The sequence below is a fragment of the Oncorhynchus kisutch genome, linkage group LG25 (assembly GCF_002021735.2).
Source record: "Oncorhynchus kisutch isolate 150728-3 linkage group LG25, Okis_V2, whole genome shotgun sequence".
NCBI lineage: Eukaryota > Metazoa > Chordata > Actinopteri > Salmoniformes > Salmonidae > Oncorhynchus > Oncorhynchus kisutch.
The window spans coordinates 17,253,688-17,279,069 of record NC_034198.2 but is presented as its reverse complement, the minus strand read 5'-3'; the positions used below and the strand labels follow the sequence as shown (position 1 = coordinate 17,279,069).

At 43.8% G+C, this 25,382-nt stretch overlaps 1 protein-coding gene across 1 annotated transcript in view; it reads right to left on the bottom strand.

Annotated features, from left to right (window-relative positions):
- The window catches only part of spata20 (spermatogenesis associated 20), a 68,060-nt gene extending 42,879 nt beyond the window's left edge, over positions 1-25,181 (bottom strand). The window contains exons 1-11 of the mRNA XM_020460470.2: positions 24,867-25,181; positions 23,941-24,084; positions 22,794-23,013; positions 22,521-22,664; positions 22,154-22,355; positions 21,885-22,015; positions 21,614-21,718; positions 14,132-14,206; positions 12,791-13,003; positions 12,478-12,670; positions 11,794-11,962 (exon numbers count right to left, since the gene is read on the bottom strand). Coding sequence (XP_020316059.1) covers positions 11,794-11,962; positions 12,478-12,670; positions 12,791-13,003; positions 14,132-14,206; positions 21,614-21,718; positions 21,885-22,015; positions 22,154-22,355; positions 22,521-22,664; positions 22,794-23,013; positions 23,941-24,084; positions 24,867-25,069 — 1,799 coding nt within the window. The 5' untranslated portion in view covers positions 25,070-25,181. The remainder of the gene's footprint in view (positions 1-11,793; positions 11,963-12,477; positions 12,671-12,790; positions 13,004-14,131; positions 14,207-21,613; positions 21,719-21,884; positions 22,016-22,153; positions 22,356-22,520; positions 22,665-22,793; positions 23,014-23,940; positions 24,085-24,866) is intronic.
- Between the last annotated feature and the right edge of the window lie 201 nt (positions 25,182-25,382).

The following is a 25,382-nucleotide window of genomic DNA, read 5'->3' as shown; positions in this document are numbered from 1 at the left end:
CGCTGTCCCGACACTTCCAGACAAAGCATGCAGAGAAGCTGAGGGTGAATTCGATAAAGAATGTTTAATTCACTCCGTAGCTATACTTTGCCCTGTCAAGACGAACAGTGACCCGGCGTGTTGAGGACATCGCAGAGAATATGGAACAACAGTTGAAAGACAAGGTAAAGGATTTCACCTATTTCTTCTTGGCCCTGGATGAGAGCAGTGATGCACAGTTGTTGATATCCTTACGAGGCATAACTCCCAGACTTTGAAAATACAGAGGAGCTTGCTTCAGTGCAGTCAATGAAGAGCACAATCACAGGGAAAGATTTATTGGAGGAGGTTAATAAGTGTGTGTCAAAGCTGGGACTGAGTTTTGAAAAGTTATCCACTGCGACCACTGATGGGTGCCCAAACTTGACAGGAAAAAATGTTGGCCATTTGAAAAGGATACAAGAGCAAATAGCTGAGCTAAAACCTGCATTGCATTATTCATCAGGAGGTGCTCTTTAAATTTGTTCTGAAAATGAGCCATGTTGTGGATAGTCATTAAAGCAGTAAACTTCATAAGAGAAAAATCTTTAAACCACAGGCAATTTGTCTCACTGTTGGAAGAGACAGAATCGGGTCATGCAAATCACCCCTACCACGCAAACGTGAGATGTCTGAGTTTGGGGAAGGTGCTTAAAAGGATGTGGGACCTGAAGTCGGATATTGCTGAATTTTTGCAAATGAAAGGAAAATGTGGATTTCCCTCAACTGCAAGATAAATAATTGTTGACTGATTTTGCCTTCACCGTTGACATCATGGCCCTCATGAATGAACTGAATTCCAAACTACAAGGGAAGGGCCTTTTTGCACATCAGATGTACAGCCTTGTCAAAGCCTTCAATGGAAAATGACTCCTCCTGACCCGCCAAGTAGAAGCCAACAATCTCACCCACCTTCCGACACTACTAATCTGTTCCTTATCAGATGACAACAATCTCACCCACCTTCCGACACTACTAGTCTGTTCCTTATCAGATGACAACAATCTCACCCACCTTCCGACACAACTAGTCTGTTCCTTATCAGATGACAACAATCTCACCCACCTTCCGACACTACTAGTCTGTTCCTTATCAGATGACAACAATCTCACCCACCTTCCGACACTACTAGTCTGTTCCTTATCAGATGACAACAATCTCACCCACCTTCCGACACTACTAGTCTGTTCCTTATCAGATGACCAGTGGGGAGAAGTATACGTTGCTGCCGCGTGCTTTGAACGGGGAGTTTTCCTGTCGTTTTCAGGATTTCAAAGTGTTGGAAAATGACATGCTGTTGGTTTCCTCTCCTTTCTCCTTCAATGTGGATAACGCTCCCACTGACCTGCAACTTGAGCTTATCGATCTTCAGTCTGATGCAGTGATTGGAGAACTATTCAAAACAATGTCACTGACAAGGTTCTATGCATCTCTCGACAAACAAAACCTTCCAAAGATTAGGAGTCATGCTCAGAAGATGTTTGTACTGTTTGGGTCAACCTACATACGTGAACAAACCTTTTCAGTGATGAAATATAACAAGTCAAGGCACAGATCATCTCTTACTGACTCTCACCTCTCAGCAATCCTGCGCATATTGATGTCAGAAACTATACCTGACTTCACCGCTCTAGTCCAGTGGTTCCCAAACTTGTTATAGTGCCGTACCCCTTCAAAGATTCAACCTCCAGCTGCGTACCCCCTCTAGCACCAGGGTCAGCGCACTCTCAAATGTTGTTTTTTTGCCATCATTGTATACCTGCCACACACACACACTATACGATACATTTATTAAACATAAGAATGAGTGTGAGTTTTTGTCACAACCCGGCACGTGGGAAGTGACAAAGAGCTCTTATAGGACCAGGGCATAAATAATAATAATAAATAATTTTGCTCTTTATTTAACCATCTTACATATAAAACCTTATTTGTTCATCGAAAATTGTGAATAACTCACTATAGTTTAATAAGAAGGGTGTGCTTGAAAGGATGCTCATAACTCTGCAATGTTGGGTTGTACTGGAGAGAGTCTCAGTCTTAAATCATTTTCCACACAGTCTGTGCCTGTATTAAGCTTTCATGCTAGTGAGGGCCGAGAATCCACTCTCACATAGGTACGTGGTTCCAAAGGGCATCAGTGTCTTAACAGTGTGATCAGCAAGTACCAGAAATCTGCCAGTGGCTTTTGATTCAATTCAATTTTCACAGAACCGCTTGCTGCAATTTCGATGAGGTTCTCTTGTTCAGATCTCAATAAGTGAACTGGAGGCAGGGCATGAAATGGATAATGAATCCAGTTGTTTGTGTCATCCGTTTCGGGAAAGTACCAGCGTAATTGGGCATCCAGCTCACCCAGGTGCTTTTGACATTGATATTGTCCGTAAGCTCGAGTTCATTTGCACACAAAAAAAATCATACAATGATGGAAAGACCTGTGTGTTGTCTTTGTTAATGCAGACAGAGAAGAGCTCCAACTTCTTAATCATAGCCTCCTGCACATTGAATATAGTTGCGGAGTCCCTGTAATCCTAGATTTCGATCATTCAGGTGAGAAAAAAAACATCACTCAGGTCAGTCGTGTGAGAAACTCTTAATCCAGCAAGCGGTCAGACTAGTGGAAATTATAGTCAGTAAAGAAAACTTTAAGCTGATCTTTCAATAAATAAAAAAAAGTCAATACTTTGCCCCTTGATAACCAGCACACTTCTGTATGTTGTAAAAGCGTTACATGGTCGCTGCCCATATCATTGCATAGCGCAGAAAATACACGAGAGTTCAGGGGCCTTGCTTTAACAAAGTTAAATCATTTTCCACACACAGTCTGTGCCTGTATTTAGTTTTCATGCTAGTGAGAGTGAAGAATCCACTCTCACATAGGTACGTGTTTGCAAGGGCATCAGTGTCTTAACAGCTCGATTTGCCAAGGCAGGGCACTCGGAGTACAGCCCACTCCAGAAATCTGGCAGTGGCTTCTGATTTAAATTAAATTTTCACAGAACTGCTTGCTGAAATTTTGATGAGGCTCTCTTGTTCAGATATCGGTAAGTGGACTGGAGGCAGGGCATGAAAGGGATAATGAATCCAGTTGTTCGTGTCATCCAATTCGGGAAAGTACCTGCGTAATTGCGCACTCAACTCACTCAGGTGCTTTGCTATATATCACATTTGACAATGTCCGTAAGCTTGAGTTCATTTGCACACAAAAAATCATACAATGATTGAAAGACCTGTGTGTTGTCCTTGTTAATATCACTAGGGTAGGGGGCACTATTTTCACCTCCGGATGAAAAGCATGTCCAAAGTAAACTGCCTGTTTCTCAGGCCCAGAAGCTAGGATATGCATATAATTGGTAGATTTGGATAGAAAACACTCTAAAGTTTCCAAAACTGTTAAAATAATGTCTGAGTATAACAGAACTGATATGGCAGGCAAAAACCTGAGTAAAATCCATCCAGGAAGTGAGATATTTTTTATGTGAGTGCTTTTCTCTTGCCTGCTTATACAGGCTGTCAATGGTTTGGACCTAGATTGCAGTTCCTATGGCTTCCACTAGATGTCAAGTCTTTAGAAATTGTTTCAGGCTTGTATTCTGAAAAATGAGGGAGTAAGACCACTCTGAGTCAGTGGATAGTGGGAAGTCCCCAGAGCTGTTTTCTGCACGCGACCAAGAGCGAGCATTTCTTGTTTTTCTTTAATATTGACGAAGCTATTGTTCGGTTGAAATATTATCGATTATTATGACTAAAAACAACCTGAAGATTGATTATAAACATGTTTCTACAAACTTTACTGATAGTATTTGGATTTTTCGTCTGCCTGTTGTGACTGCATTTGAGCCATTGGATTACTGAACAAGACGCGCCAACAAAGCTGAGGTTTTTGGATATCAAGAGGGACTTTCTTGAACAAAACAAACATTTATTATGTAACTGGGACTCTTGGGAGTGCAACCATACGAAGATCATCAAAGGTAAATGATTCATTTTATTGCTATTTCTGACTTTTGTGACTAATCTACTTGGCTGGTAACTGTTTTGTGCGCTGGGCGCGGTCCTCAGATAATCGCATGGTATGCTTTCGCCGTAAAGCCTTTTTGAAATCTGACACCGTGGTTGGATTAACAAGAGGTTCATCTTTAAGCCGATGTATAACACTTGTATGTTTTATGAATTTTTATTGTGAGTATTTCTGTTTTTGAATTTGGCGCTCTGCAAGAGAGAGTCCCTGTAATCCTAGATTCAGATCATTCAGGCAAGAAAAAAAATTTTTTTGTTGCCTTACAACCTGGAATTAAAACAGATTTTGGGGGGGTGGGTTGTATCATTTGATTTACACAACATGCCTACCACTTTGAAGATGCAAAATATTTTTTATTGTGAAACAAATCAGAACACAAAAAAACTGAACTTGAGTGTGCATAACTATTCACCCCCCCCCCAAAGTCAATACTTTGTAGAGCCACCTTTTGCTGCAATTACAGCTGCAAGTCTCTTGGGGTATGTCTGCTCCAGCTCTTTCAAGTTGGATGGGTTCCGCTGTTGTACAGCAATATTTAAGTCATACCACAGATTCTCAATTGGATTGAGGTCTGGGCTTTGACTAGGGAATTCCAAGATATTTAAATGTTTCCCCTTAAACCACTTGAGTGTTGCTTTAGCAGTATGCTTAGGGTCATTGTTCTGCTGGAAGGTGAATCTCCATCCAAGTCTCAAAACTCAAAGTCTGAAACAGGTTTCCCTCAAGAATTTCCCTGTATTTAGCGCCATCCATCATTCATTCCAGTCCCTGCCAATGAAAACATCCCCACAGCATGATGCTGCACCCACCACGCTTCACTTTAGGGATGGTGTTCTCGGGGTGATGAAGTGTTGGGTTTGAGCCAGACAGCATTTTCTTTGATGCCAAAAAGCTCCATTTTAGTCTCATCTGACCAGAGAACCTTCTTCCATATGCCTGTCCACTCCTCCATAAAGCCCAGCTCTGTGGAGTGTACGTCTTAAAGTGGTCCTATGGACAGATACTCCAATCTCCGCTGTGGACCTTTTGCAGCTCCTTCAGGGTTATCTTCGGTCTCTTTGTTGCCTCTCTGATTAATGCCCTCCTTGCCTGGTCCGTGAGTTTGGTGGGCGGCCCTCTCTTCGCAGGTTTGCTGGTGTGCCATATTCTTTCAATTTTTTAATAATGGATTTAATGGTGGTCCATGGGATGTTCAAAGTTTCAGATTTTTTTATAACCCAACCCTGATCTGTACTTCTCCACAACTTTGTCCCTGACCTGTTTGGAGAGCTCCTTGATCTTTATGGTGCCGCTTCCTTGGTGGTGCCCCTTGCTTAGTGGTGTTGCAGACTCTGTGCCCTTTCAGAATAGGTGTGTGTGTATATATACTGAGATCATGTGACACTTAGATTGCACACAGTTGGAATTTATTTAACTAATTATGTGACTTCTGGAGGTAATTGGTTTCATCAGATCTTATTTAGGGGCTTCATAGCAAAGGGGGTGAATACATATGCACGTACCACTTTTCAGTTTTTTTAAGTAATTTTTTTCCCATTTCACTTCACCAGTTTGGACTATGTTGTGTATGTCCATTACATGAAATCCAAATAAAAATACATTTAAATTATTAGGTTAAAATGCACCAAAATAGGAAAAATGGCAAGGGGGATGAATACTTTTGCAAGGCACTGTAGGCCAGTCGTGTGAGAAACTCGTCATCATGCAAGCGGTCAGACAAGTGAAAATTATGGTCAGTAAGAACTTTAAGCTCGTCTCAATTTTTTTTTAAATGTCAATACTTTGCCCCTTGATAACCAGCGCACTTCTTTCTGTATGTTGTAAAAGCATTACATGGCTGCCCATATCATTGCATAGTGCAGAAAATACACGAGAGTTCAGGGGCCTTGCTTTAGCTAAGTTAACCATTTTCACTGTAGTGTTTATAAAAATGTATTTCAAGCTGTCAGGCATTCCCTTAGCAGCCTCTCAGTGGATACTGCAGTGTGCCCAAGTGGCATCAGGAGCAACTGCTTGCACGTGCGTTACCACTGGCCTATGTCTCCCTGTCAAATCAAATCAAATCAAATCATGGCTTTTGTGCCATCTGTACAGATACCAACATGAGCAGCAGCTGCGTTTGGCTACATACGGACCGTTAGTGGAATTCCCGCGAGAGAGTAACGGTTAATGTGATTGGATATTAATTATTTGACTACATGTATTTGACATTGTTGGGGCGGCAGGGTAGCCTAGCGGTTAGAGCGTTGGACTAGTAACCGAAAGGTTGCAAGTTCGAATCCCCGAGCTGACAAGGTACAAATCTGTCGTTCTGCCCCTGAACAGGCAGTTAACCCACTGTTCCTAGGCCGTCATTGAAAATAAGAATTTGTTCTTAACTGACTTGCCTAGTAAAATAAAGGTAAAATTTAAAAAATTAATTTCGCTGTACACTAGATGGTTTCGTTTTATTTTTGGCAGTGAAACAACCCTACTCAGGCGAGAAAGAAAAAAAAACTTACCCAAATGTATAGCCCCGTTGGAAAATATAAATGGACTGTTTGAAAATGTGAAGAATTTTTTTGTTTGTTTGTTTGTTTGTTAAATGTGAATCACATTCCACTAACACTCCTCACACTGATTGAGTAGTTTAAATGTAATGTTGAGCTCTCTCTCCTTGTGTTTTTGTGCATACCCGTTAACAGGAGTCCTGTCTGTGGTGCTGAATGCAGTGTACTTTCCCTCTGTGTAGTTCATTGCATGTTTAATAATGAAAATGCCTACCAAAAGGAGAGCATCTCATCTCATAATCGAATGGTTTAGATCGTTTGGAAGTTGACTGACTAGGAGAGTGAGTTTCTCTTCTTCTCCAGCTTCGACCATGCAGTAGGAGTAGCAAAAGTGATTGCTGTCCTCATTACGAAATTATCAACTTGACCCTGTATATGTAAAAATGACCATATATACACTGATTGCTTCATGCTAAACAACCCCAAAATGTTTATAAAAATCCAATGTAGGCCAAGTCCCGATCAGCATGTACAGCCAGATGAGAGTTGTCTCCGGCACGCTGTTATGTATTTGATAAAAATAACCTAGCAAATTACATTGGTTGTCACTCTACTAATAAAGCCTAATATTGAGCAAGCAATTTCACGAAACATTTAAATGCTGAAGGTGACACGCAGATGTACCAGATCAGGAGTAGGCCTACCTCTCGTTGGTCAGCGCGCAAAGCTGCACACAGCCCGCAGTTTGACTAGGCTACTGATATTGTCTGGGGTTGTTCGGCATGCAAAATGTGAAGTCACAAAATATGAGATATTTCCGGAAAGTAGAAAGTAATTTGAGCAGCAACAAAAAAATGGCAAACCCGGCGATTCATAACGTTTGAAATTGATTTCCTGACCGATGTATGCTACATTTGGATAGGTATGGGGTCCCATGGACATATGCACTAATATCTTAAACATTTGAGCCGGGGACCGCATCGGTGAATCGTTACACCCCTAATGACTAGTACGAATGAGACGGGCCCACTGGAACCAGGCCAGTGAGTGTGTATGCACGTGTTCACACACACACGTGTGGGGGTTCCTGCCGTGGTTTCCTGCAGATTCAGTCCTTAAATTTGGCAGAAGCAATCGGGCTTGGATAGGGTCGGGCCTGAACCTCGCGGGCATGGGTGGGGCTCAGGTTTTAAATTCATGTCCGTGCACACCTGAATTAAAGGGTAATTGCACTCCAAAACCAACATTTCTTAGATTTTTTCCAGACCTCAAATGGAGTCTCATGATGTGGTTCAAACATTGTTGTGGACTTGAACATCCAATTTACTTGTTTTTCTATTTAAAAGTGTGTTTTCAAGATTGAAACCCCCCCCCCCCACCAAAAAAACCTGAGAAAACAGAATTCGGAAAAACGGAATCAGGCAAAAAAACATATTTACAAATAAAAACGGATTTCATAGGGCCCTACAGTTTGTGAACACATTCGCTCACTCATGGAATCTGGGGCAGGAACAACCACAACACCTGGATAAACCATGTGTTGGTCCCCCACCTACCAGCCAGTGTGTATGGCGGATCCAGAGCCTTCAAGGACATTATCAAGGACATAATACAATATCCATTTCTATGACAAGCTACAGGACTGTTTCGCTAGCACAGACTGGAATATGTTCCGGGATTGATCCGATGGTATTGAGGAGTTTACCACATCAGGCTTCATTAATAAGTGCATCAACGTCAGCAAGACAAAGGAGCAGGTTGTGGACTACAGGAAACTGCTTTCCATCCAACCGCAAAGCGGTACAGAGGGTAGTGCTTACAACCCGGTATATCACTAGGACTGAGCTCCCTGCCATCCAGGACCTCTATACCAGGCAGTGTCAGGGGAAGGTCCTAAAGATTGTCTAAGACTCCAGCCACCAAAGTCATATACTGTTCTCTCTGCTACTGCATGGCATGCTGTACCAATGCACCAAGTCTGGAACCAGCAGGACCCTGAACATCTTCAACACCCAAGCCATAAACCTGCTAAATAGTTATTTTAATAGTTAACCAGTAGCTACCTGGACTATCTGTATTGACCCTTTTTGCATGAACTCTTTTGACTCATCACATTAGCTGCTGCTACCGTTTATTATCTATCCTGTTTAGGGATGCACGATATATCTGTGAACATGTCTAGTTTAACACCGACGTGCAAAACCAATGTCAAAGCGGACGTGCATACCTATATAACGTAGGTACAGGACGTAATGACTGTTATGTTCCCCAGTTTCTGTGTTGAAGTTTGTGTATTTGAGTGTGTTTCAGGAGATGCCATCCTGAAATCCCCCAGCAGCTGATTGGTCGACTCCACGATTAATTGGAGAGCTGACCCCGCCCCCTCGTCAGGACGCAGCTGTCTCCAATTTCCAATGCCTACTGAAGCTATAAAAGCCAGTGTTCTGTTGTTCAGGGGAGAGTGATTGTGATATAGATCATTGCTGAGAGAGGAGGTTGATGGCTGAGGGGGTATAGCATGTTGGTATGTACTGTATTAGTTGTTGCTGGGAGCAGTTGTATGTTCTGTGTGAGTTTGTTGCTCAGTCAGAGCTTATTTGATGTCCTTTGTGAAATTGTCTAATATTCTGTTTCATTTGTTCCCAGGGTGGAAGGGGAAGGCACCTAGGGAGTGCTTAGGCAAGAGGCCCGCGGGCATACATAACCCGTAGTATTCACTGTCTAGGCACACTAGGTAAGACCTGGGCGGACCAACCCCTGTATTTTGGTTAGGGCACCAGGTGGTGCTAAATTGGGTAAGTAGTGGGTAGGCAGGTAAGATAGGAGATGGGGCTTTGATATTTACTTTCTTTGCTTTGGTTCCGTCCAGCCCCTTTTCCCCATATTACCGTGTGAAGGAATAAATTCCTAGTAAAACGGTAAATTCTCTGCCTTTTGTCACCCTTACTCGCACCTACAGTCCATACCTCTTTCGCTTCACGGAGAGTTGAGTTGTAACAGGGTGTTGCGTTCCCTCTTCACAGAGGCGTGCGTAACAATGACGTCACGTAAAATGTTGCTCTACACAGCATTCCTAAGCTAGCCCACAATGTCTGCTGTGTGGATCGAGCAGTCAACAAGCCGACCAGTCATTTGAAAGAGTAAGAACATTTCAGCGAGACAACTCAAAGCTGAAATCCATAAAGGCCAAGATAATGGAATTCATTGCCCTTGACATGGTCAACATGGTGATGTTGACTTTTGCCGACTGGTCGAGCACCAGTACACACTACCAAGTGCGCTTTTTTTCAGATGTTGCCCTACCGGAGTTACACAGTAATAGCGTCAAGACATGCATACTATGGAATGCCATTTGGGTCTTTGCATGTCAAAAAAGATACAGTAGCTCTGTCAAAGCTGTACAAAAAAGTCTGCAAACACCGGCCACGAACAATGTTATTTACAATACCGCAATGGTAATAAAGCATTTGTTTGACGCAACTTCTGGGGTAGCTAGCTTTATCTTGGTACCTAGCTAGCACCAATACAACCAGCCTGAAACAATGACCAGTATAGAAACTGCAGTTTTCATTATTCTTAGCAATGATTTAGGAATCCTTGTGAGTAAGTATTAACTAGGTTGCCACTTGTTGTTCGCCTATTGAAATTTAACTTCAACAGTTAATGAAAATGAATAGCTAGCCAGCTACTTAACCCTGTTGCCCAAAGCTAACATTATAAGCAGCCAGCTAGCTTCATCTGGCTAGTGAGGCTCAACCGGACTTGTTTATGTATTGTAAAGCTAGCCACAAAGATTAGGCACAATAGTGGAATTTACGGTGTGCCTTCAAAATAAAAGTATGTCATTAACAGTGATGCAAATGAATACAAATAGTAGAATTATGCCATAGTTTTATTTTGAAGGCTAACCGCAAAGTCCACTATTGTGGCTAATCCTTATTGTGGCTAGCTTCCCATAGATGGGTCCGGCAACCATTAATCTAATATATGTGGGTTATTTTACACCTATTTATATAGTTAGCTAGCTAGCTAATTAGCTTAACTTTTTTAGGACCAGCACTGTAGGTGCACGAGACCAGCATCATAGCATACGTATCGATGAATCATTGTGACATGAAATACAAGTGATACATTATTTACTTAGTGTAATAACTATGAAGGCGTTAAGCTATTATGTGACGTGAATTCATTTTCAGGTCCTGATTGGTCAACAAACTTATTTGACATGTCAAATAGTGTTATCTACTGGTCATCGTTTTCTTTTTTGACACGCAAACACCCAAACGGCGTTCCAAGAAATCCTGGTTGAGAATGAAACGACTGAACAATGAAACAGCACAGCAGGTAAGTGAAAGAAATAGGTTTTGATGATGTTTTACTGGTAATGGGGACATATGTAAATGCCAACAAAATCATTTTGGGGTCAGTGTGGTGCGTGTGTGTAACCTTTATTTAACTAGGCAAGTCAGTTAAGAACACATTCTTATTTACAATGACGCCCTACCCCTGCCAAACCCGGACGACGCTGGGACAATTGTGAGCCGCCCTATGGGACTCCCAATCACGGCAGGATGTGATACAGCCTGGATTCGAACCAGGGACTGTAGTGACGCCTCTTGCACTGAGATGCCGTGCCTTAGACCTCTGCGTCCATGTGTGTTAACTATTTAACTGTACTAGAATGCTTAAAAGGTCGCTAACATTTTAAATATCGGTATCGTTTTTTTTGGCAAGGAAAATATCAGAATCAGCCAAAAATGTAATATATCGGTGCATCACTAGTCCTGTTGCTTAGTCACTTTTTCCCTACCTATATGTACATACACTAGATCTACCTCAATTACCTCGTACCCCTGCACATCAACTCGGTACTGGTACCCCGTGTATATAGCCATGTTACCGTTATTTCCTTGTGCTATTATTTATATATATTATTTATTATTATTATTTCTGTTGGGAAGGGCCCGTAAGTAAGCATTTCTCTGGTTGTTTATGAAGCATGTGATAAATACATTTTTGTTTTAGTTTGAATCTTATCTAACACGTGGTCAAATTGATGTTGGTGAAAGTTCCTCATGTGTTGTCACCTACCTGCCCAAATCATTGTATTATTATATTTTTTTTTATTTAACCTTTAATTCAGTCCATTGCTCACTTGCGATATGTGCAGATAATTGAAACTTATGCGCAAATCACACACTGATGTCAAGTACTAAAGTTATGATTTGTCACCTAAACATCCTCATCATTACCCCCCCATCTTACCCCTGCTCCACTTCCATCTCATCTCCACGGTAACAGGAGCGAAGCATGATCTGTCGCTCCGCGTCCCACAGGTGCTCCTTTAGGAAGCCAGCGGCCTGCACCGCTCTCTCCAGCAGAGCCTTGTCATCCAGCACAGCACCGACACGTGCAAAGCCTGATAACATCAGACCTGGAGAGAGAGCAATAAAGAGATATGGAAGGAGGGAGAGAAGGGTTATGAAACCCATTGTCATATTGCCAAACCCAAAATATTGTCAAGCAACTGCCAGCAACATGGTTTCAATGGAATTCTGTGGTAACGTCCCATACTGGAACGCTGTATCATTATCTCTCTCTGGAGCAGCTCAGTGACTCCGTGAGGTGGCAGTTCAGAAGCAACTTGGTGATTACCAGGCTTTGAAGTTCCCCTGGTCGCTGGGTTCCTTTTCTCTCCTTCCCTCTATCCCTCCCTCCATCTTTCATGTCAGTATCAAAGCGTTGGTAGGGAGCAGCCTAGTCATCAAAGCCCAGTAGAGTGCTGTCTGCACTGTGGGACAGCTGATTAATGAAGTGATTGACTAATTAAGGACTAGATGGAGGAGAGAGGTTTAATGGAAGGGTTCCTGGAATCACCTAGCTTCGTTACCTCACAGATACACTCCCGCATCAGATGGAGACCTGGGTGCAGTGTGTGTGTGCACTTACCGTTCCAGGAGGCCAGCATCTTGGTGTCGAGGTGAGGGGCTGGACGGCTCTTCCTGACTTCGGCCATCTTGGCTCTAGCAGAGGCCAGTAGCTCAGAGACCTTTATAACACTGAGGCCAAAGCGTGCAGCTGTCAGCTCCACAGAGTAACGCACAATCAACACATTCTGGCCCTGCAGCTCCCCATGAGGGTCCTGACACGCCCAGAAGATAATTACAGAAGACACACAGAAGATAAATGTTAATGATCATTTAAAAGATACTTAGGACAAGGTCTATCTTGGGGACCAACGAGCTTGCGCGCACACACACACCTGTTCCATGTCCACGTTGCCTTGTTCTTTGACCCCGTAGTGGTGCATGAAGATGTCAGCCTCTGTAGCGCCCCCTGTTGCTCCCTCCACCACGACAGGAAGTAGTTCTCTGACCTCTGACCCCATCCACACACAGAATGCCCCCTCCCTCTTTTCACTTCCCCCAGCAGCAGGGAGAGAGTCTGCGTCCTCAGCACTGTAGAAGCCCCCAGACTAAACCCCCAAGAGGGAGAGAAGGGGTGTTTACAGAACATAGTGTTAATATCATTCTCTGTATGATAAATGTAATGAATCTTAAACCAATGTTCCGGTCATGAGGCTGTTGATGTAATGGATTACGAAACCAAGAAACTTGCCTAAGGAAATTGTTGCACTCGCTTTCTCAAGGGGTCCTTGGCCTAGTTACAATGTCTGTAACCTGAATAAATGTGTGCATTAAATGTGAAAAGTAATGCAACCAGGCGGTGAATGCATGTACCCAGGGCCAGCTCTGTCTCTTGATCGGCCTGTCCAACCGGATTATAATTTTTTCAGAATGTGGCGAAACAAATAAAAACACTAAAAGGCCGAAACTAAAGCCTCAAAAACAAACGAAAGGCCTCATGGACACCAAACAAAATCAGCAGCCCTGCGGCTTGCAAGCTGGGACTCTGACCGACGACAACCCTAATTGGCAGCACCTGATGCGCTTATCAACCAGGCTCAGCATCTGGACAAGGTAGCTGCTGCCCCCTAGGGAAATGGAGTGTGGAAGTGCTAGCTAGCTGTAGTGCTGTCTAAACTACCTAACTTATTACCTAACAATCGTGTGAAAAAAAACAAGGTTCAGTCATCAACTGCTGTTTGTGCACGCCACTGCCCGCAGCACATGAGATTAAAGGTAGATAACATACAACTACTCCGTTTAACAGTAAGTAAATTAACTAGAAACTCAAATTCAGGCCAACTCCATTGTCTGCACATTCTTTATATTCTCTCTGCGACAATGACTCAGAGCTTTCGAGGGAAAGCCCTGTACGAGGCAGCCGTATAAAAGAAAGTGTCCGTGGTAAATTACCTTCCTTGCGTAATTCCTTACCGTATAATTACATAATAAATCTTGGTGAATAGAATGATCTCAATGAGTGTGGTTTTAATTGTGTGCTCTGTTCTGGGCTGTCGAGACATTAATCAAACTAAGATGGCCGCCGCCTTGCCAGGGCAGGGAGCAGGGAGAGGAAGAAACAGGTGGACCTTGATAGTAATCCAGGGGCATTTTTTAAAAGAGTGCGATACCTGGCCCTCACACACATGCACGCACGCACACAGAGGTGTTAATGAGGTAGGAGGGAGATGGCTCACCTTGTCACTGAGGTCTCTGGAGACATAGAGAAGAATGTCCCGGGCCACGTCAGCAAAGACCTGCTCCCCCGACACCTGCACCCACACAAGACAACATATCACAAAACCACACTGCAACCATGACACAAGCAGACCAACACCATTCCACAACCAGGCCTGCACTCAGAGAAGACAACATATCACACTGCAACTGTTACACAACCGGAACCCAACCAACCATACGATACTGTAATTAACAATATTGCACCAGTCTCCTGAGACCTGCACTCACAACAACATATAGCAACGATAACGCAACTGTATTCTGAGCCAACCACTGTACAACACCTTCTATAAAAAACAACTTCTTGCACTTGATCGAACACCTCCCAAATACAGCACCTATATATCCCTGTACTACGCATCGAGGCTGGCTTTACAGTGAATCATTACCTTTTCAAGATTAAAAATACATCAGTGAAGAAGCCTTGTTGGTGTTTTCTACTATACTACAGTGTTGATTTATTCTACTGTACCACCAACAAGGTAAGGGACACGTCTATGGGCCTATACATTGCTTTTAGGTATAACGGTTAGCCGCTGAAAATACATTTGACCGGTTGTGCTTATTGGTCTATAGGTTAAAAACTGTTTTGATGGCCACGATTAAAAAGAGCTACTATTTTTATTTCTCAATCTCAACTCATAAAAGTGTGAATCCTAATCACTATTCTTGTGCATACTGTAGGCTAAAGTCAATGGTTGGCAGGTTATCAGCGCATCACCCACCACTTTACAGTATAATTGTTTGAAACCTGAACGGTTTACTTTACTTCAGATAATGAGGCATGTCTTACCTTTCTTTAAAGTAGCCTGGCCAAAATCCAATCACAGAAATGTAGAGGCAATTATTTGATCAAGACTTCCTCTAGCCATTAACCAGCATTTCTCTCCTGTTCTATTGGTTTTCATATCAACTTTATTTTGTTGTCCAGAAGCCAAAAGGCACAATCCTAGTCATATTAGCAACCCATCCTAGTTGTTGCAATTAGTTTCTAACAAAGATTTGAATCTTTGTCACATGGAACCGCTCGCATTCGGTGCGCCGTATAGAAGGGTGTTTTCCACTAATTGCATTTTGGCAAATGTTTGAAAATAATGTACTCAAATCAAATGTTATTGGTCACATACACATGACTAGCAGATGTTATTGCGAGTGTAGCGAAATGCTTGTGCTTCTAGTTTCGGCAGTGCAGTAATATTTAACAAGTGTAAGAACATTTTGAAAATAAGGGTTGTGGATAGGCTCAGTTGAACAACCTATTTTAGGTCCTGATGTTATTATGCAACTTGACTGTGCACTGAACATCTCTGAAGGGAAGGTGACGTGGCAAATTAGACAACTGCAGGGATCTACAGTTCAGAACCATCCTATTTGGACTACGAAGAAAAATGAGGTTGGAACTTTGGATATGGAACCAGTGTGCTTGACAGGTGTTGCCCCACCTTGCACAAAACAATATCCCATTAGCAAGGAAGCTATGGATGCTACTAAAGTAGTGATTAAAGATCTATTGGACATGGGTATAGTTGAAAAGACACATTTTGCCGACATGCTGTTCATACTCTTTTTTGACAATGAATCAAGCTGCACAGGTCACAGCTGCTCGTTGGAACGAATGGAGCCTCCAACTATGTTGGCTCCTAACATCATAATGCAACGTGGCACACCATGTAATCCAGCTACTCTGATGTATCCTACAGATACCACATTACTTGAACACAACTGTTGTGAGTTGGTTTTGGATCAGCTCTCTGATGGGTTTACTAAGTGGCATCTGTTGGAAAACTCTGAGTTTATCTCATACACAGACGGTTCAAGCATTGTGGAGGGGGGTGTGAGGAAGGCAGGCTGGGCAGTTCCTACAATGGACAATGTGATAGTGACAGGCATGTTACCTGCAGTAACATCAGCACAGGTGGCGGAATTGGTGGAAAAACAACTACACAGACTCAAGGTATGCTTTTGGTGTTACCCATGATTTTGGAAAACAGAGGATTCATGACATCACTGGGAGCTCCTGTGAAGAATGGACCAGAGGTGATGGCTCTACTGAATTCTCTCCAGTTACCTGGACAAGTTGCAATTTTGAAAATGAAAGCATATGGAAAAATCTTTACAGACCAGAGTAAAGGTAATGAGTTGGCTGACAAAGCTGCCAGGGCGGCTGCCAATAGAACACCTCTCACCTAAACTGATTAGGAGATACACATTGGATACATTGCAACACATTAGAGATATGCAAAGCAGTGCACCAAAAGATGAAGTGTGGGAATGGATGGCTGTAGGATGCAAACTCAATCAAGAAGGTGTGTGGAAATACAACCTGAGATGTGTAGTGCCAAATGCACTCCTACCCTGCTTGATGACACAGCTCCACCCTTTGGGACACATTGTTGTGGACAAGATAGTTTATCGTTGTGTTGGAAAATGGGAAAGAGGCTGCGGCTGTTGTGGCGAATTGCAACATTTGTATGGAAAACAAAACAAATCAAATCCCAAATCAAATCAAACAACACCAAAGGATGAGTGAAAGTACAGAAACAACGAGCGCCTGCCCCACCAGGACCCTTCAGACATCTACAGCCTGAATACATCACGCTGCCCAAATGTAAAGGGCCCGAAGATGTGCTGGTCGTTGTCCACCTTAGTAAGAAAGGAACTGCACAACACACAGCTAAAATTTGATTTGAGAAATCATTCCCAGATGGGGATTTCCAGAACAATTAGACCAAGGCACTCATTTCACAGGAAAGGTGTGTCAGAAGGTGGTTCGTTCGTCAACAAACTGGCAACTACACTGCCCTTATCACCCTCAATCGAGTGGACAGGTAGAACGCCCAAATCGAGTTTTGAAAGAGACTTTCAAAGAATGGCATGGCTGAATGCTTTGCCTTTGGTATTGTGTAGTTTACGGGAAACACATAACAAACCCACAGGGTTGAGTCCGTTTGAGGTTGTCACAGGTCGACCCATGTCACTACCAGGCACGTTGGATTTGAGAAAAGCAGACGTTCACATTGAGTGGCACAATGCTTAACTATTGCATACAACTCTCTAATGCAGTAGGGGAAGCAGACAGAAGTAAAAGAGGCGTAGGGAATAACTCCTGAGGGGGGACATGACGTAGAACCAGGACAGTGGGTGATTGGTAAAACAATATGTAAGAGACACATTAGGGACAAAATGGGAAGGTCCTTTATCAAGTTTTGCTCATAACGAGGTCAGCAGTGAAAGTCCAGGGAAAATCACAATGGATACATGTCACTCTTTACATGTCTCCACAACAACTACCGAATACACACAAATGTAATTAAAGGGATAGAATAAGAATATATACATATAAATATATGGATGACCTCTGTTTGTTTGTCGCGTTATGTTCAGAAATCCACAGGAAAGAGCGGTCACGACAACGCAGACAAATTCCAAGTAGTATCCGTAATGTCCACAGAAACATGTCAAACATTTTTTATAATCAACCCTCAGGTTGTTTTTAAAATATATAATCGATAATATATCAACCGCAACTGTCTTTTTCAGTAGGAGAGGGAAAGGCAATGGCTGCCCAAACTCTGTTGCGCATACAAAACGCTGCTGGCACCCGGCCATACAATCTCGCTCATTTTTCAAAATAAAAGCCTGAAACTATGTCTAAAGACTGACACCTTGAGGAAGCGATAGGAAAAGGAATCTGGTTGATATTGATTTTTCCCAGGGTTTCCCCTGCAATATCAGTTCTGTTATACTCACAACAGCCCCAAAACATCACTTCTCTAGAGGAGATCTGCATGGAGGAATGGGCTAAAATACAAGCAACAGTGTGAAAACCTTGTGAAGACTTACAGAAAACGTTTGACCTCTGTCATTGCCAACAAAGGGTATATAACAAAGTATTGAGATAAACTTTTGTTATTGACCAAATACTTATTTTCCACCATAATTTGCAAATAAATTCATTAAAAATCCTACAGTGTGATTTTCTGTATTTGTTTTCTAATTTTGTCAGTCATAGTTGAAGTGTACCTATGATGAAAATTACAGGCCTCTCATCTTTTTAAGTGGGAGAACTTGCACAATTGGTGGCTGACTAAATACTTTTTTGACCCACTGTATATTATAGCAACTGAGACTGAGGAGCAGGCCGTTTACTTTGGGCAACTTATTCATCCAAGCTACTCAATACTGCCCCCCAGCCATAAGAAGTTAAGCCTACTACAGTTGTGTCATCTGAAAACTTGATGATTGAGTTGATGATGGAGGTGTGCATGGCCACGCAGTCACGGGTGAACAGGGAGTACAAGAGGGGGCTGAGCACGCACCCTTGTGGAGCCCCAGTGTTGAGGATCAGCAAAGTGGAGATGTTGTTTCCTGTTTTCACCATCTAGGGGTGGCCTGTCAGGATGTCCAGGACCCAATTGCACAGGGCGGGGTTGAGAGCCAGGGCCTCAAGCTTAATGATGAACTTGGAGGGTACTATGGGGGTTGAACGCTGAGCTGCAGTCAATGAACAGCATTCTTACATAGGTATTCCTCTCGTCCAGATGGGATAGGACAGTGTGCAGTGTGATAGTGATTGCATTGTCTGTGGACCTATTGGGGTGGTTTGCAAATTGAAGTGGGTCTAGGGTGGCAGGTAAGGTGGAGGTGATATGATCCTTGACTAGTCACTCAAAGCTCTTCATGATGACAGAAGTGAGTGCTATGGGGCGATAGTCATTTAGTTCAGTTTCCTTTGCCTTCTTGTGTACAAGAACAATGGTGGCCATCTTGAAGCATGTGGGGACAGCAGACTGGGATAGGGAGAGATTGAATACGTCCGTAAACACATGCTCTGAGGATGCGGCTAGACATGTTTAAATGTCTTACTCATGTCAGCCACGGAGAAGGAGAGGGGGGGCCCGCAGTCCTTGGTAGCAGGCCGCGTCGGTGGCACTGTATTATCCTCAAAGCGGGCAAAGAAGGTGTTTAGTTTATCTGGAAGAAAGACTGGTTTTATTTTTGTAGTCCGTGATTGCCTGTAGACCCTGCCACATGTCTGAGCCGTTGAATTGCGACTCCACTTTGTCCCTATATCAACATCTTGTTTGATTGCCTTGCGAAGGGAATAACTACACTGTTTGTATTCGGCCATATTCCCAGTCATCTTTCCATAGTTAAATGCGGATGTTCGCGCTTTCAGTAGTGCACAAATTCCGCCACTTATCCACGGTTTCTGGTTAGGGTATGTTTTAATAGTCACAGTGGGTACAACATCTCCAATGCACTTCCATATAAACTCACTCACTGAATCAGCGTATAGATCGATATTATTCTCTGAGGCTGCCCGGAACATTTCCCAGTCTGCGTGATCAAAACAATCTTGAAGCATGGATTCCGATTGGTCAGTTCTTGTCACGGGTACTTCCTGTTTGAGTTTCTGCCTATAGGATGGGAGGATCAAAATTTAGTCATGGTCAGATTTACTGAAAGGGAGGACGGGAGAGGGCCTTGTATGCATCGTAGAAGTTAGAGTAGCAGTGATCCAGTGTATTGCCCACACAAGTTCTACAATCAATATGCTGATAGAATTTAGGTAGCCTTGTTCTCAAATGTTCTTGTTAAAATCCCCAGCTACAATAAATGCAGCCTCAGGATATATGGTTTCCAGTTTGCATAGAGTCCAGTGAAGTTCCTTGAGGGCCGTCGTGGTCTCGGCTTGAGGGGGGATATACACGGCTGTGACGACAACCAACGAGAATTCTCTTGGGGGAAAATATGGTCGGCATTTGCTTGTGAGGAATTCTAGGTCAGGTGAACAAAAGGACTGAGTTCCTGTATGCCAGCAGCATACCACCCTGCATACCACTGCTGGCTTGCTTCTGAAGCTAAGCAGGGTTGGTCCCGGTCAGTCCCTGGATGGGAGACCAGATGCTGCTGGAAGTGGTGTTGGAGGGCCAGTAGGAGGCACTCTTTCCTCTGGTCTAAAAAATATCCCAATGCCCCAGGGCAGTGATTGGGGACGTTAAACGGGTGTCCTGACTCTCTGAGGTCATTAAAAGATCCCATGGCACTTTTCGTAAGAGTTAACCCTGATGTCCTGGCAAAATTCCCAATCTGGCCCTCAAACCATCGTGGTCACCTATTAATCCACAGTTTACAATTGGCTCATTCAGCCCCCTGTAACTATTCCCCAGGTCGTTGCTGTAAATGAGAATGTGTTCTCAGTCAATTTACCTGGCAAAATACATTTTTTTTTTTAAATGTTGTTACCATTACATCATGAGGCATACACCCCCGCCCTTCTTCCCAGAGAGATGTTAATTTCTGTCGGCGCGACTCAAAGAATCCCAGTGGCTGTACCGACTCCGACAACATATCCCGAGAGAGCCATGTTTCCTTGAAACAGAGTATGTCTCTGGAAAGCAACCCTTGCCCTAATTTAGTCTACCTTGTTATGTGGAGATTGGAGAGCAATATAATCGGAAGAGGTGGGTGGTGTGCAGGCCTCCGAAGTCTGACAAGGAGCCTGCTCCATCTACCACTTCTGCGGCTACGTTTTTTTTAGGTCGGCCTCTGGAATGATATCCAATGCCCTGGGTGGTGGTGCGAACAAAGGATGCGCTTTGTGAAAGTCGTATTCCTGGTCATCATGTTGGTAAGTTGATGTCGCTCTGATATCCAATAGTTCTTCCCGGCTGTATGTAATAACACTTAAGAAATAATACAAACAAAAACTAAATACTGCATAGTTTCCTAAGGACTAGAAACGAGGTCACCCTCTCTGTCGGCGCTATCTTGCTTTTATTAGCTTCATTACATAAGTTGCATGTTCAATAACTGGCTAGAGCATTTTGACTGTAAGACGATAGGCTTGCTATTGTGGTATGTTTTCATTAAGCTCTTATTGAAAAGTGTCAATTTCTTGTATGCATCCATAGTATTTTCTGTTGGTCGCATCATTTTACTGTTTGACATTGTTTTACCGTTTGTTGACCGGTTAATGAGCGTAAGTTAGTCGGCAGCAAAATGTACCGAAATATGTATCCTTATAATTGCTATGCATACAGACTCACAATCACACAATATGCTACAGCTCACTTCACAGCTTCCCCGGGAGGCTACTGCTCACTTCACAGCTTCCCCGGGAGGCTACAGCTCACTTCACAGCTTCCCCAGGAGGCTACAGCTCACTTCACAGCTTCCCCAGGAAACTAAGTTATTGTAGTCTCCCGCGGACAAAGAAGTTCGCTTCTGCTGCAGCTTTCCCTGTAAAATATTGCACGCTTTGCGGCAGTGGTTCGCATTGCTATACATACCCCTCACATGATGTGACATCCCCTAACAGAGTGTATTAATCTAGGCAAATTCTGCTGACTAAGACTTTTTTGGCAGGAAAACGATTATGGTAGAGACAGGGGTTAAATGATGTGGCTGCCACACAAACACACGCATGCACACACCTGGAAGGCGCTGATGTAGGCCACAGCCAGCTGGGCCTGGTCATAAAGCATCTTCTCAAAGTGGGGAACGTGCCAGGATGAGTCTGTAGAGTAACGATGGAACCCCTGCAAGAGAGGAAGATGGGGAGAGAAATAAAGAAACTAATGAGAAATACAACATAAACGTTCTCCTCTTGCTCATGCCAGCTGTGTTGTGGTGTGCTGTGTGTAGTGGAGTAGCATGTCCTAGGAACGATGGCAATGTGGCGTTAGTGTGAATGAGAGTATGTACCTGTGACACATGGTCGTGGATGCCCCCCAGGGCCATCATGCGGAGTGTGTGTAGGGTCATCTGGAGCGCCTCGGACCCCTCAGTGGACGAACGGTTCACAGACCAAAATGACATAAGGAACATCAGATTCACTACAGAAAGAGAGAGGCAGAAAGAAAGTGAGAAAGAGACCGTGAGATAGAAAGAGGAGAGAGAGCAACGGTCAGACAGACAGACAAAGACGCAAAGACAAAAAGAAAGAACTGGAGAACTCCTGTGTGCGTATGTACCTGGTGAGGGGAACTTGGGTGCATCCCTGAATCCTCCATATTCCTCCTCATAGGAGTGTGCGAGCTGTACGAAGCAGCGATTGGCTACATCATGGGCTGGGGGTGGGGTTTCCCCTGGGTTAGCTGCGATAGAGGTTCCCTTCTTCAGAGCTTCTATAACTCTCTCACCACTTGACTCCAACGCTTCACGGTTATCCTGCCACTGAGGGAGCGGAACACACACGGTTGCTACAGCACTAATATCTTTGCCACTCACACACCCAACAAGCCACTTGGCATATCCATGTAGGCTACTGTATACACACATTTGAACTTTGTAAAGTGCTGTATTTGTAGAGTTCAAATACAGCTTGGACATTGTTATGACCTGCTCCATAATTCTGGTCAAGACAGTTTTGAGTCCAGGTCTCCGGCCACTGTCCTTTGGGGGGAAGTAGGTGCCCCCAATGAAAGGTCGTAGGTCAGGGGTCAGCCACACACTCATCGGCCAACCACCACCTCCGCTGGTTGCCTAGAGACCAGGGACAGCAACACAGATTAACAAACACAGCAGATATGGGGACTTGATTACTACATGTTTACACACACAGGCACACAAACATACACACAGGCACACAAACATTCACGCAGCCACACACACCTGCACGAAGGTCATGTAGACTTTGTCCACATCAGGTCTCTCTTCACGGTCAACTTTAATACAGACAAAGTTGTCACTGAGGGTCTTTCCAATCTCCTCGTCCTCGAAGGACTCCCTCTCCATCACATGGCACCAGTGACACGTAGAGTAGCCCACTGACAGGAAGATAGGCTTGTCTTCACTCCTGGCTTTGTCAAAAGCCTCTTGTCCCCATGGATACCTGGGAGGTGGGATAGATTCATGTATTTAACTGGCACTATCTTATATTAGTTTACATATACTGAACAAAAATATAAAAACGCAACATGCAACAATTTCAAAGACTTTGGTGAATTACAGTTCATCAGGAAATCTGTCAACTGAAATAAAAGCATCAGACCCTAATCTATGGATTTCACATGACTGGGCAGGGGTGCAGCCATTGCAGCCATCACCCACTGGGGAGCCAGGTCCAGCCAATCAGAATGTGTTTTCCCCCCACAAAATGGCTTTATTACAGACACAAATACTCCTCAGCACCACCCCCAACCCCCCCTCAGTGGATCCCACAGGTGAAGAAGCCAGATGTGGAGGTCCTGGGCTGGAGTGGTTACACATGGTCTGCGGTTGTGAGGTCAGTTGGACATACTGCCAAACTGCCAAAAAATGACATTGGAGACAGTTGATGCTAGAGAAATGAACATTAAATTCTCTGGCAATAGCTCTGGTGGACATTCCTGCAGTCAGCCTGCCAATTGTTACGCTCCCTCAAAACTTGAGACATCTGTGACATTGTGTTGTGTGACAAAAGTGCACATTTTAAAGTGGCCTTTTATTGTCCCCAGCACAAGGGGCACCTGTGTAATGATCATGCTGTTTAATCAGCTTATTGATATTCCACACCTGTCAAGTGGATGAATTATCTTAGAAAAGGGAAACTGCTCACTAACAGGGATATAAAAAAGTGTGTACACATTTTGGAAGAAATAAGCTTTTTGTGCGTATAGGAGAATTTAATAATTGGGACCAACGCTTTACATGTTGTATTTATATTTCTGATCAGTGTACTTCATTAGGTTTAGATTAGTCCTACTGGTGAAAGAGAATAATAAGTGGACTAACCCGCCAGTCCACGGATTTTGTGTGTGTGTGTGTGTGTCTAACCCACCAGTCCACCGGGTTGTGTGCGTGTTGCAGCAGGTAAGGGGACCTCTCCTGTCCCAGGCGGTTGGGGGGTCTCTGGGGAGTGGACGGGGGGCTACCCTGCCCCTCGCTCCCAGACGCCATACTCAGACTTGCTCTGCTTGTCATACTGGTGGTTCAAGTGAAACACAGAGGTAGCACTTTGATCATCATTGGCAAACTGTTTGCAAACTGTTTGTAAACTACAACAAAATGACTGACTGAAAATAACATTCTGTGGAGTGTGCCATCAATGCCATCAAACCTGTCCATGTTAGCTAAGTCACATGTTATGTTTATAGAAAGGTTATTGCTGGGTGAACTGCGTGCATACTTGGCATGTACGGTATGAGTGCTGCATGATATCAATGTTGGCTAGACAGTAGCAGCTTACTATAATCGTTAGCTACTGTAGCTAGTTAGCTAGCTACAGTAGCTACTTCCTCCATGCACGAGCCCTATCAAGTGACAGCTGTCAAAACCACAGTGCTGGCTGTCAAGCATGCTAAAAACACTAGCCTTTGAGCTAGCATGGTTTTTAGTTCTCCAAACTGCAGAACACACCGTAAAGCATCACCGTGTTATGTCCAGTGTTCACTGGCAATCGTGTCAACACTGCAAAGAGTATCATCAGGTGTATTTACAATTGGGTAAATAGCTAGCTGGCTAGACCATGGACGAATGTCATCTAGCCTGCTAGCTAGCTAACAACAGCTCGTACAAGACCACTTGGCGACCCGCTAACTCCCCAGGCGAGACAATGATGTAATCCACAGCTAATCAATCGTTGCATTATTGTAGCTAGCTGACGTTAGCTAGTTAGCGATTAATCATTTAATTTGACAAGTCAGTCGCAAGATGTCACGTCCTAGGCGATTGTCATGTTATGTGTCTTTTCATTAGCTACTTTACCTGAAGCAGTATTGGGACGTCCTGGGACTCAGCAGCGAGGGGGACTTGTCGCTGGCAGGGGGTGGTGTGAGCCCGCTGATGTCCCGACTCTGTTCTGGGCTGTGCGACTTGTTGTCACCTCCCAGGAGAACGATACTTAGCAGGCGAGCTGGGTCAACGCGGCTATTTTTTGACGACGACCGTGCCCATGCGAGTCTTAACATCTTAATCCAGTGTGCCTTGTCAAAGGGCTGGCTGGCTCAGTGGAGGTTTGCCTACTTTGCTTAACACGGCAAGTGCAACTCTCCGACCAACCAACTATGACAGTTTGTCACTGACTTTGGGAAGAGTTGCCAACTATTGTTTTGTTTGTGAGAATCGCTATTGGCTCCTTGTTTTGACGCTAGAAGTCGCTAGACTATGCTTGGCCGTTGCCGCGTCGACGTCACAGCACCTATTTGCCTTGGTGCAGAACAGATGCGGTCTTTCGCACCCTCTCCTGCCGCACATCTCCTCCACTTGTGCGTCCTTGCCTGT